This window comes from Corapipo altera, unplaced genomic scaffold (genome assembly GCF_003945725.1).
Source record: "Corapipo altera isolate COAL_440 unplaced genomic scaffold, ASM394572v1 343, whole genome shotgun sequence".
In the NCBI taxonomy this organism is placed as follows: domain Eukaryota; kingdom Metazoa; phylum Chordata; class Aves; order Passeriformes; family Pipridae; genus Corapipo; species Corapipo altera.
The window spans coordinates 5,906,382-5,919,559 of record NW_020884913.1 but is presented as its reverse complement, the minus strand read 5'-3'; the positions used below and the strand labels follow the sequence as shown (position 1 = coordinate 5,919,559).

The following is a 13,178-nucleotide window of genomic DNA, read 5'->3' as shown; positions in this document are numbered from 1 at the left end:
CTGAGTTCCACCAGCTTCAATTCAAAACCCACTGGCAGACAGCACAGCAGCACTGCCAGATCAACTGTGTCTCCCCTCAGCGTTTTATCACCCACGTTATTTCAGGACAAACCAGCAACGACCTTCCAGGGACTATCATCTGAGCCAGTGTCCTTTCCTGGCACCATCCCCAATCCCATATGGATTGCAGGATGGTGATACAATCACTTTGCTCGCCGCATGCATCTTCTCCAACCCAGCACACCTTGCTTCACCTCCAGGGGTGCTCTGTGCCTCTCAGCTCAGAGAGGGACAGCTCCACCTCCTCCAAGGGATATGTGGCCAGGAGCCTGTGGCCAGTGTGAAAGCAGCTGCTGAAGGGACGAACAGATATGAGAGCAGACAAGGATCACAAAAGGGAATTCAGAGTTTTATTTCAAAAAAAAAAAAAAAAAAAAGAGCAACGTAGTCTTGAAACAAAAATCAAGTTCCATTAGTTCTCCTCCAATTTGAATGGCTACAAAAATAGATTCTACCCAAATCCATAAAGCCAGTTAACAGTACCATAACAAACCCCAAAATTACTCATTCAGATACCACAAACAGCAGTCACAGGAATCTAGCATATATTATTTAATGTTTTCTTTAAAAAGTAGATTTCTAAATGTTTCCGTTAAAACTGAAATACCCTTAAGATTTTTAAAAAATTGTACAAAAAAAAAATAATTTTAAACCAAGTTGGAGGTAACAGTGTGCGTTTATTAAAATCCTGCACCAGGGCAGTAAAACATTTATAATTTAAAACCCAGCCCAGTAGAAAAGAGAAATGTGCAAACATTTGAATGTTAGATGTACTCAGAGGCTTGTGGTGCATCAGACCTGGCGATCCACTTCTGTCCTAATGCAAGGCAGGCTCCACGAGGAGAGGTCTCTAAAGAGGCACTAGAGGGGAGGCAGAGGCAGCAAGGCACAGTCATGCCAAGCTGCAGCTCTCACCAGTCTGTGACACTGGGAGCACTGGTGCCTTCTCCCCAGGGACGGTTTGCCCAATCAGTGGTGTTATGGCACTCAATCCAATGCCGGGAAGTCCTTGATGAATTCTGGTCAATCTGCTTCAGGATGAAAGAAAGCAAAAGCCATTTAAAAAAAAAACAAAAAACCAAAAAAACCCAAAAGGTGAAAGCTAATGAGAGCTCATGAGTTGGTGCACTCAGGTTGTTGCTGTGAGCTCTGGCTGCCTCGCCAGCTCGCTTTGTGGTTAAGAGTTAGGCAGGAGCCTTCAAAGGATTTTCAGCTCTTCCTTTAACACTGAGGCAGTACATTTACTTGTGTGGCACATAAGGAGCTGAACAGTGCTCATACACCACTCACCCAACTCAGCAATTTTCCCATCCTGAAAATTTAGGTCAGATCTCTGCTCTATTGCAAAGCATTTAAATAACCTGAATTTTACACAGAAATTTCATTCTACTTTCTGCTTCCTCTGGCTACTTCACTGGGCCCTAAATATCTTTAGCCTCACCTACCTCCTCCATTACTTAGTCCATGTCCTAACGGACTTCTTGCCGAATTTCTTTCTGCATAGCTCCTGCAATGACACAAGAAAAAGATTTCCTTATTGCAATGCAGTCTCATCCCATCCACTCCCAGATGCTGACAGAAGACCAGGATGAGGTAGTGTCCAGAGGAAGTGTGCAGAGCAGAGCAGGTCAGGCAGTCACTGATCCTCACACACCAGCAGTTACCAATCCCACCAAGCCTCCTGCATCCGTTGCAGACAGTAGTCCTTTGTGTACACTTGGTAGCCCCCTGTCACCTGAACATCAGTGTTCCAGGGAGGTAAGACAAAGCCCCGCACCCATGGTGGTAGCTCAGCTCTATGGTACAGACAGAATGGGAGCAGAGGCACTGAACACATCCAAGTGACAGTGTCAAGCCAGGATTAAAACTCCAGAGTCCCATCCTTGACCAACTAAGCCCGTGTGGCCTGCCCTTAGATCACAAATAGAAACCTGTATGCGAATACTCAGACTCCTGTTCCTTTGGGATGTGGGAATGTGATCTCTCCTGCTTTTCGGAGAGAAAGAGACAAAGCATTATTCATAAAAAAACGTCAAGGGATAGCATGTGAAAGAGAACCTGCCTCTCATTATTGCTCTTTGGTAGCTTGGGGGACACAGACGTGTCCAGATTCCAGCAAAAGGATCCCTGTCACCACACTGGGCATCCCCCTGTTTTCAGCTCCAACTGCCATCCCTTGCCAGCCCCAGCCATTAGGAACAGAAGCTGTTTGATACTCACCCTCTGCACCCTTCCAGAGTACTCTGGATCTCCTTCAGCACTTCTGGAAAGCAGAGGGTTAAAGCAGTGAGCCAAACCAGTGAGGATCTGCTTTCAGGCAGCAGCCTGACCACATTCCACCTCCCCACTGAACAGCCTCCAAAACCTGCCTCCCACAACACAGAAGCCAGACCTTGTACCATCACTGCCTCTTCAGCTGCACCAGGTTTGTACTGGACAAGCTGGCACACAGGACTGAAGGAATCATTTGCCAGAGGAAATATTGTCAGTCCCTCTGTACCAGAGCCCCAAAGGAACTGTCCCAGCTGTCATTTTACAGAAGTCCTATTGTAAATAAAGATCCTGCTCTTATCTCAGCAGGGAATGCAGCTCTGTGGAACAACCCCTGCCTGAGGGCATGGCTATCTGTCCAACCCCCCATTTCCAGGACTGAAGAAAACCCAGCATTTCTACCAGTAATTGCAGATCCCTTGGAACTGAGTACTGGAACCCATAAAATTCCCAGAAGCTTTCTTCTTTTCCCACACAGAAAGGCACCTGCCCTCTCAGTAGCAAGACTTTATCTCACTCACTTTCATCATTGAGTAAGGCATGTTCCATCAGCCTCCCAGACTTCCTTTCTAAAATAAAAAAAAGTAGGAAAAAAAGCTTTTAGCTAACAATATTTCCCCCTTCTTATGAAATAAGTGCAGTTTTGCAAACCCACAATGGAACTGGATTTCTTTCTCCCCCTTTTAAGTATCTTTTGACTTTCCTGAATGCTTCACAACTAATCCTTGAAGTCTCTCACATGCTGAACTATGTTTTCCAGCAATACTAGTTTGGATAACATAAGATTTCATGATTAACTTCAGACCTTACCCTCCCAAATGCCTCTTCCCTCCAGCAAAAACTCTGTTCTATCTTTTAAAGTAATCTTGCCACATGCAATCACTTCAGAGCTATCAACTACTGTGTCCAGTTTCCCTCACATCCCTGCTTACTTTCCCTTGTCTTAGGTATAAAAATATCAGCTGTAGCAATAGGAAAGATGTTTCAGGGGTTACACATCACCATGCTACCTTTAGTACAATTAAGTTTTTTGCTTACCATCTTCTCCGTAGTCACACGGACTCTTTCCTGGTCCCCTAAAAAAAGGAAAGGAAGCAGAAAACAATCATTGACACTGAGGCACAGGGGTGCAGAGAATTCCTGTACACTCTTGGCAGCTGCAAGAAGCTCCAGTGCACGTCAACTAAATAGTTTGCTGAATGTAGGAAGGGCTTCACCACATGCTGGTGATGCAGAAGTCTGCAGGCACCACAGAACATTGTTAAACTTTCAGAATAAAATTCCTGTAAGGATCTCCATGAGTTTCAGATCTGCTGTTACTTGCTAATGCTCCAAGGGGAGAGGAGGAACACTGGATTTCCCTTCACAGAGTGACAGCTCAGCCTCACCAGTAACACACAGCCCCTGAAGTGAGAGCCACGTGTCAGACACAGCATTTGGAATCGAGCAAAGCAAGCCAGAGCTTGCTTTAGGTTTGTGACTCCAGCTTAGGGATACAAATTCCAATGCTCTCCTGCTTTGTCCTAGCAAATCACAGAATATGGTGAGTTGAAAGGGACCCACAAGGATAATTGAGTCCAACTCTTCACCCTGCACAGGCCCATCCCCAAGAGTCACACCCTGTGCCTGAGAGGATCATCCAAACACTCCTGGAGCTCTGGCAGCCTTGGTGCTGTGCCCACTGCCCTGGGGAGCCTGTTCAGTGCCCAACCACCCTTCTGGGGGAAGAACCTCTTTTTAATATTCAACCTAAACCTCCCCTGACACAACTTCAGGCCATTCCCTGGGTCCTGTCCCTGGTGCCCACAGAGCAGAGTTCAGTGCCTGCCCCTCCTCTTCCCCTCACAAGGAAGCTGTAACTGCAGTGAAGTCTTCCCTCAGTCTCCTCTTCTCCAGCTGAACACACCAAGTACCCTCAGCTGCTTCTCACACAGCTTCTCCTCAAGGCCCTTCCCCATCTCCACTGCCCTCCTTTGGACACTCTCCAATGGTTTCATATCCTTCTTATACTGCAGTGCCCAAAACTGCCCACAATATTCAAGGTGAGATGTACTCCAGGTGGGAAAACCATCAGGGAGAAGAAGGTTACATTTCCAGACTTTACCTGGATTTCCTCGCAGCATTCTCCACACCAGACTTGTTGTGCACATGATTGTTGGTTGTCACTTCTGGCATGTCCACGACGCACCGGGGCTCCACCAACCATTTGGTAGAGAGGGAAAACCTCTCAAACTCCGACGGCGAGATCAGATAGAAACCTACAGATGATTGGGAATGTATAAGCAATTCTCAAGCCCAAGAATACAGTTGCAGATCTAAAGGTGATCCAAAAAAGAACAGATCTAGGCCTGCTCTACGTTTGGCACAAAGGGTTTGCATTTCCTCCTGTCTAAACAAGGAGGGATCACTGAGGAAGGTATTACCCCAAGGACTGGTTAGCCTAGAGACTGTGCAATTTAAGATTATGCTGAGAGAGAACTGTATAGTACTGTGGACACTTAAGAAAAACAGCACAGAAAGATGTAAAAAATGAACTGAAGAGGAGTGATCCATCCTCAGCAGCCACAGGATGCTGGATTGCAGTCTTCCAGTGTGAATGTTCAGCCACAGACATGTATAGGAGGCTTAATGCAGCCATTTATCCAGTGCTTGCTGCTTAGAGAGCCATTCTCTTCACCCCAGAAAAGAGGAGGGTAGCCAGGTGGAAGGTACCTATGTGGCACATCCAACCTGTTAGCTGAAAACCACCATTTCCATTAACAGTAATGGAATAAACTCACTTCTGCTCCTGTTTATTCATGTGTCTGTACCTGTTGACAACTGGTACTGGCCAGAAACACAAGATGGACACATTTATGAAATATTTACACGTGTACACTAAACACTAAGCCCTTTTCCATTGTCTCAAACACACAACAGAGGTAGATGGTTCGGGAGAAGCCCACCTTACCTTGGCCATATTTGGTGAAGACACAGGATGCAATGCCACTCACATCCTCCTTGCGGATGCAGGGGTAGCGGATCTGTAACTTGAGGAAGGGCAGCGAGATGATCTGAATGTCTCCCAGGTTAGTCAGGACAGCCAGGTCATTCTCGCTGTAATCGTCGGTCTTGCAGCTGCCAAAGTTTGCAACTGTCACCTTTCGTACCCTACAGCCCTCCAGGGCTGTCAGCTTGAGCTTCAGTTTGGAGCTGACCTTGGGTAAGGTGAATACCTGTCAACAGAAACAAGACACTGACACCTCCTTCCTGCACAAAGGCAGCAGCAGCTCCCCAGGACATTTGCTGCTCCCCCCCTGAACAACGTTTTCATTCACAGTGAATACACAGAGGTGTAACCCGAGTCACCCCCCTGCTCATGGGACAAGAAGGAATCAGCCACAGTCAGTGTGAGAACCTGTTTCTGTTCTGATATCAGTTTTACCCCTCAGGCTGCACACTGCGCTTCTGCCCTATTTTTTTTCCAAACCCCTCCATATTTGGCTACTAACTATTACTGAAAGAAAACAGGGTTTGACTAGTTAGTGTGCAAAACAAGAAGCTTTGCAGCTACTTCAGAGAAATACCTACTGATTCCTGCTTCTGCAAAAGCCACAGCAAAAGCTCTTCCCTGAAAGCAGAAGTAGCCTTGTCCAAAGACCATACTGTAGTACAGGCATAAAATTTCTATGTTCAGCATGTGCTGAGTACCCAGTTTTCCAGCAGACACCTGATTTATGGACTGCACCAAACAGCAGTGCTGTCCCAGGGCTGTTATTGAGGACACAAGAATAAGCACTTCCAAGAGTTCTCTGCCCAGGGCTTTAGCAGATTTCATGCACAGTCCACATGCACCTCCTTTCCTCAATAGATGATACCTACCTTAAATTGCTCTTCAGATACCACCAGCAGCTGATGGCTGCCTTGCATATCAGGACTCTTGGAAAGGTCATGTGCTACTTCTAGAGGTTCTGGGAGGGGAGTGCTGCGTCCATCCAAGACAAGTATCCCCACAACAGGAGCTCTGTGCATCAGCTGAATCTCTTTGGCTAGACAGGCAAGATAAGGAGGGAAAACAAACAGAAAAAACAAACAGGAGTCTAGTCAGAGACACTGTTAGAAACTCACTCACATCCTCTCAGGGCTGGAGACCTGTGATTATAGAAATGCTGCCTAAAAAGATTTAGTACTTAAAGGGCATTCAAACTGGACTGTTTTGTGTTAAACAGCAACTATTGTTACATAAAAACAACAGGTCCAGCTGTCAGAATAAAGGACGTGCACTGAGGCTTGATGGTAGATTTCAGTGACAGCTGACGCAAATTTAGATTTCTGAAGTGAGTAGGAAATGAGGCTGAGGAATGTCAAGCAGTGCTGGAACTCACTCCCCTCTCCAGTTCATTCACTAGAGTGAGCACTGCTTAGCTCAGACACTGCCACACTTGGCTCCACTCTCTCTGATAAACAGCAATAATTGAGCTTTTCTGTATGTAACTCCTGTGAGTGATGGCTCAGATCCATTAGAGCTGTGCTTTCCCAAGGGACACTTACCCTGCTCTGCCCTGACAGGCTCATCCATCCTCCTCTCTGCTGGGGGAACACGTAAACAGAAGGCATAGACAGTCCCTCCGTTGGTGCCAGCCCACAGGGACGGGCAGTGGCGGGAGCCTGGAGCAACAAAAAGGCCCATGAACAAGACACCACCTGTGACATCCCTGGATAACTGCTGTCCCCAGCTATACACATCCTCCCCCTCTGTTTACATCCTAAATATCTTTATATTAGGGCAGACTTGCCAAGGAAGCTACGGGTCCTTAGCACTTCTTTTCCCAATACATGTCCACCAGCAGCCCTGAAAAAGGACATGGCACGTGAGCAAAGGAAAGAGTGCTGCTTCCATGAGCCACCACAATTGCTGCATCCATTTTTCACATATTAATATCACACATGAGCAGAGTAAACTTGTATAACACATCAGTTTGGGCTCTGACGCACAACCAGCCACCACTTCCGCCAAAATTAAAAGGCTCTGCTGGGGACAGGAGTGAACTTCAGAGTAATGAGAGAAGGCAAAACTGAATCTAAAATGCCAGATGCCATTCCAGTACATTTGAAAACCATACATAAAGGCTTCATCCAAAGATGAACTACCACTTGCCTGGCATTAGCCAGCAGCAGAATGGCTACATAATTCTGCATGACAACATATGCTCTTGTTCTATATTAGCTTTTCAGCATGGCACAAAGTAGGACACAGGGGGTGCCAAGTTTTGCTGGCAGTAAATCCTAATACATTCCTTGGCAGAAGAAGTAGTAAAAAAAAAAAAAAAAACCCAAAAAAACATTTGGAAGAAGAGAGAGATGCTTTTTGTACTCACTGTCTCTCAAGAAGGTATCAGCAAAATACAAGGTTCGCACGAAGCCAGTGAAAGAGTCTTCTGCCGACCGGGCTTCGATCTTCCGCTGGACGGGAGCCAGTTCCATTTCCTGCAATGTGTCCTGGTCAAATTTGGCATTTGCTTCTTGCACCTTCAAAGATATATACACATATTGTCAGTCAGGGACAGACACAGCAGGGAGAAGAAAGCAGCAGCAACAGAAAGGGACAGCACTGTCATACCAGTGAAGTCGTCTTCTGAACTGATCTCTAAAAACGTGACTGCTTTATCTAACAGAGAGCAGCATCAGAAACTGCCATTTTCCCCCTATGCCAATAGCTACTGATTTGATAGTAGGGCTGCAAACCACCTCCTGCTCTAGGCAGTCTCATCAGGACTCTGCATGCTCCAAGATGTAAACAGACAGGACCCCAAAAAGGTGAACCCCTCACCTCTGAGGCATTTCCACTACCTCCTCGCCGCTTCCTACTGGACACGCGGCTCCTTCTGATCCGCCTGAACGACTGACGGAGGGACTTCTTCAAGGACTTCACCCGGGACAGTGGGCCTTCTAAGGCCAACTGGTCACTGGGATGCAGGGTACACCTGGAAGAGGGAGACAGTAGGCACGTGGTCACTTTCTGTTACGTGGCAATCACTCCCAAGAGGCCAACAGGCCACAGGCAGATGTCAGAACACGCTGATATATCCTTGAAGATCTTCAAGGATGGAATCCAACAAGGCAGGGCTTCTTGCTACAGTGACTGCTCTTGAGAAATTGCTTATCACAGCTTCCTTTGTTAGTAATTCCAAGACATCATTAACAAAGGATTACTACAGATTTCCTGGAAAGATGGCACTTACTTGACAAAGACCAGTCGCTTCTGCTGATGGTCAAAAAGCCCAAAGCCATGACTGGTACCAAAGGCCACAAGCTTCCACTCAGAGTGCAAGGCCAATGAGGTGACCACAGCTGGTGGCTGACACTGGACAAGGACAAAAGGCTGAAAACCGGCTTCAAATCGAACAGGTCCGTCTCGAGTTTTTAGTTTCTCGTGACCCTTCCACCGATAGCCCTCTTGGTCCTGCAGGAGATCTGCTTCAGCATGGTCCACCACATGTTCTGCATCTTCATCATTCAGTTCCATCACCAGTACCTGAAAGGAAGAAGACAACCTTTGCTACAACTTTTGACATGCAGGCAAGTTCTCCAAGCTGCAGGCCTGCAGCTGCACAACTACAGCATCTCTCAGGGCAGATAAGGAACATTAGATAATGCCTCAAATACCAGTTAGAGAAAGCAGAAATCACAGAATGGTTTGGATTGGAAGGGATCTTAAAGATCATCTCATTCCAACCCCCCTTCCATGGACAGAGAACCAGACTAGGTTGCTCAGAGTTCCATCCAACCTGGCCTTGAACACTTTCAGGGATGGGGCATCCACAGCTTCTCCAGGTAACCTGTTCCACTGCCTCACCACCTTCACAGTAAAGAATTTCTTCCTATATAATATCTAATCTAAACATACTCTTTTTCAGGTTGAAGCCATTCCCCCTTGTCCTGTCACCACATGCTCTTGTATAAAGTCCTTCTCCATCTTTCTTGTCAGCTCCTTTCAGGTATTGGAAGGCTGCAGATGAGTCATCCCAAAGCCTTCTTTTTTCCAGGCTGAACAAACCCAATTCTCAGCCTTTCCTCACAGCAGAGGTGCTCCATCTCCCAGTGGCCTCCTCTGAAGGGTCAGTGTCCTTCCTGTGCTGGGGACCCCAGAGCTGCATGCAGTGCTCCAGGTGGGGTTTCACCAGAGCAGAGTACCATGAAATTCCCAGAAAACAGATCAATTTACCACTAGAGAAACGAGCATTTTAAATTTTAACATCTCTCCAGGTTGCACTGTGACAACCCACACTACAAGCAAGATTCCTGATGACTGTTTGCATTCCAATACCTGTCCTGCTGTACCAGCTACAGCCAAGTATCCACTGTATTTACACAGGTAGATCTTCTGGATCCCAAGTCTTGGATCATCACTGTAAGGGTCGAAGGTACCAACCTAAGTGAGAGAATAGAGGGTGGCTGGTCTTCAACTGGGACAAGAATTAGAAATCCTCAGGTTTCCAGAAAGCTTCTAAAAGCAACATCCACTCTCACCTTGCGAAGCGGAGGCCACTCATCCTCACCCAGGGTGTTCATGTTGTCATTGGGATCAGCATCTGTGAGAAACACTCTCACTGTGCTCAGCTTGTAAAGGAGGTGTAAGCAGACACCAGATGCATCCCAAAACCGCACTGTGCCATCTTCATGCCTGTGGGGGGGTTACAGAAACACATCACACAGGAGAACAGCACATGGATGGCAAAACAGAGGGGGAAAACAACCAAAGGAACAAACCACACTGAGGAACGAACTACAAAGAGAAAGGTTTTTGACTTCTTGGGGTTTTTTGGTGGGTTTTGCTTTGTTTTACGTTGTTGGGTTTTTTTTAATCCAGTTTGTTCTTGGAGATCTGACACCATTGTACAATTTAAGATTATGCCAAAAAAACATGGAAAAGGAAAAAAGCATAGCATATAGAAGGAACAATTCATCCTGACAAAAATGCTGTTTGGGGACAGAGGGGAAAAATTAAAATTGAGGAACACAAAATCAAGCTTTAATCTTAGTTCTCCAGGTGAAAACTGGCAACAGTCTTCCAACACAAGGTAGGAGCTTCTAACATGCTCCATCAAGATTGAAGTCTGAGGAACAGCCCACTGAAATTCTCAGAAGTGCTTTGAAAAGAAAACGATACATTTTTATGCAATGAGACCACCTCTTGATAGCTACTTCCACCTCTTAGCTAGATCTGTTCACACTGATCAAAGGAGAGAGGAGCCCAAGCTAACCTCTACTTTGAGACTCAGAGCAGTGTGAAGTAGTGGGGAAAATGCTTCAAAACCTTCAAGATTAAGCTCCACTTTTACACTGCTCCCTTTGAAGCAGTTTGGTTTGCTGCTTGCACTCCTACATTGTTTGAGAGGGGAATGGATAACACATCAAAAGTACAAATCAGCCAGATTTCTGGGTTATCTGTGGACATCACAACGTGTCAGAAGCAGCAGAATCAGCTGGCTTTACAAAGGCAGCAGCACAGCTTTTGGAAGCTGCACTGTAAAGCTGCAGCCTTCTCCTTACAAGATGAGCAGACTTTAATCTCATGGGAAAGCCTCAGTTAGTTCAAAAGGGGGAACTGAAACTGGAAAGGGCTCCTTGGTTGTTATCAGTGCAGTACATACCCTGTTAGCAGCAAGTCCCTCTGCGGAGGATCTGGAGCTATGTTGGTGCCACCGTCAATCGGCCACGGCTACAAACACATTAAGAGAAGACTGTGACTCCCTAGGCAGTGACAGTGTGAAAAGAATATAAAGTCAGCAGGAGAACACGAACTTCAGTGCAAGTGGCAGTGAAACAGTCCATGCTGTTAGCTTTGTTTGGACTAGATGTTCCCGTTCTGACACCAACTGTGCTTTTTAGAAGACGCTCCACACACCTCCTCAAGAAGCTGTGCCGAAAGCTTCATGCTTTTACACGAGAACTTTGTTACCACTGACAGCTGGGAACACTCAGACTTTCCCTCTGGCTTGTCAAAGCTTAAAAAAATAACACATTTTAATTCCCCAGAGTGAGTCACTGTACTGGTGGTGCTCTGGGAAAAAGCCTCTCTCGACCCTATTAAGAGGCAGGACAGCGTCTGGTGGGACTCATCCCTCCACAGCCCGTCAGCAGCATAGACCACCCACACTCTGGGCAGCCCTGCTGGTCTTAAACACATGGGAACACCCCTGGGAACACGTTAAAGCTGCCATACCATACTGGAGTAGTGGATGTTCTGCTTGCTCCCAGCGCTGATAATTCGCTCCCACAGCTTCAGTGGGATGTTGGAGACGTGGTGTGAGCAGGTGATGGCTGAGCAGTGCAGAGAAGCCAGGTATGGAGGGTGGACTGCTGGCCAGCCTGCAGTTTTCAAGTCTATAACCACCAACTCCTCTTCTGCCAGCACCACCATGGCAGAAGGGTCATCGAACTCTGCAGAAACAGGATTTACTGAGGTTGACAAAACTGGCTGTCCAACGTTAACGGGAACAAACTTCCTGTGAGGCTTCTTTGAAAACTGTTATCACAGAGCTCCACATAAACATTTTTGCTGGAAAAACCTTAAATTCCTCTGGGCTTAGGCTTAACTGGGCCTATCAAGGCACTAGTATTAATGGATTTAAAGACACTAACAGATTTACTGCAAATTCAAGTTTCTTTACATCATTCCTGGGACCGCCAGAGTGACCTCTGACAGATTCCACTGCAGGATAAAACATCTGTTATCAACACATGTGGTTAAATAACACAAGTTCATATTTGTTATTGTAACAGTCAGAATTCCAAAGACTTTACTTACAGCTAATCAACAGCATTGGGTGGAAAGACATGCATACACCCCAGCAGTGACCCATTTAGTGCTGTGTTAGGACCACAGTCCATCCAGGCTAAGCTGCTTAAACATGCTAATGCCTTGGGTTCTGCACAATGCTCCTCTGCCTGAGCTGACAAGTATTTACAATTCAGCTCTCTTACTTCTCATTTTCTCTGCTTCTCATATGTTGTGACACATCATCTGGACTTTCTTTCTAAAGAGTGTGTATATCATCTAATAATTCTTATGTATATTAGGCATGATTACAAAAGAAACACGTTAATGGGACCTGACTGATGACATCTGATGCAAACAAGAATTTTAATTCTAGTTACAGTGAAAAATCTTGAGTGAAGAAAAAAATTCAGTCTACAAGGACATTATTGCAGTAAGGTTCTTGAGACAGCCACAGCAGCAACTGGTGGGGAAAACCAAAACCACAGATCAGTCCACACCAGTAACAATTAACAGAGCTCAGAAATCTGAGTGGATGTAAAGCTCTGACTAGCCCCAGCCATAACACATCACTAATTAGTTCGGTTTCTTCATGAAAAAATGTTTTCTGTTCAGTTTTACTTTGCTTCCCTAAGTGCCACTGTTTGCAGTTGCCCACAGGGCTTCTGAACAAAATAAATAATATCACACCTCTACTACACTATCCATGATAAGCCCTGCACTCTGCTGCTGTCAATGTTAACCAGAAGTACTTGGTTTTAACAGTATTTTTTTCCCTGCAAAGATAAACATCTGAGCTCACTGCTATGGCAAGAATCTATTTTAAGTTGCTGAAGTAGCAAGCACACTAGAATTTGTCATGACTGCCATACACTCATCCACCTAATTTAAAAAAAAAAAAAAAAAAAAAAAAGAAAACAGGAAGGGCCAGTCTTCCAAAAATTGTTTCCACAGCATATTCAGGGTAGTGGAAAGTCACCAGCTACAACCATGCTGCAGTGCACAAGCTTTGTGCTTATTAAATTAAGTGGCTTTGGTATACAATTAATACCTTCGTATTGCCATTGCAGGGAAGACTTTGCTTAGG

General features: G+C 45.8%; 1 protein-coding gene across 5 annotated transcripts in view; it reads right to left on the bottom strand.

Moving 5' to 3' along the window:
* Positions 1-717: 717 nt before the first annotated feature.
* The window catches only part of LLGL2 (LLGL scribble cell polarity complex component 2), a 32,608-nt gene continuing 20,147 nt past the window's right edge, over positions 718-13,178 (bottom strand). For 4 of the 5 annotated variants that reach the window (XM_027654592.1, XM_027654590.1, XM_027654591.1 and 1 more), the window contains 16 exons: positions 11,537-11,754; positions 10,965-11,032; positions 9,841-9,994; positions 9,638-9,742; positions 8,553-8,845; positions 8,141-8,294; positions 7,689-7,839; positions 6,862-6,978; positions 6,193-6,359; positions 5,282-5,546; positions 4,436-4,589; positions 3,370-3,407; positions 2,853-2,900; positions 2,281-2,323; positions 1,506-1,567; positions 718-1,091 (listed from right to left, as the gene is read on the bottom strand). In XM_027654592.1, coding sequence (XP_027510393.1) covers positions 1,084-1,091; positions 1,506-1,567; positions 2,281-2,323; positions 2,853-2,900; positions 3,370-3,407; positions 4,436-4,589; positions 5,282-5,546; positions 6,193-6,359; positions 6,862-6,978; positions 7,689-7,839; positions 8,141-8,294; positions 8,553-8,845; positions 9,638-9,742; positions 9,841-9,994; positions 10,965-11,032; positions 11,537-11,754 — 2,045 coding nt within the window. In that variant the 3' untranslated portion in view covers positions 718-1,083. The remainder of the gene's footprint in view (positions 1,092-1,505; positions 1,568-2,280; positions 2,324-2,852; positions 2,901-3,369; positions 3,408-4,435; positions 4,590-5,281; positions 5,547-6,192; positions 6,360-6,861; positions 6,979-7,688; positions 7,840-8,140; positions 8,295-8,552; positions 8,846-9,637; positions 9,743-9,840; positions 9,995-10,964; positions 11,033-11,536; positions 11,755-13,178) is intronic. The other variant, XM_027654589.1, reaches the window with a different exon arrangement.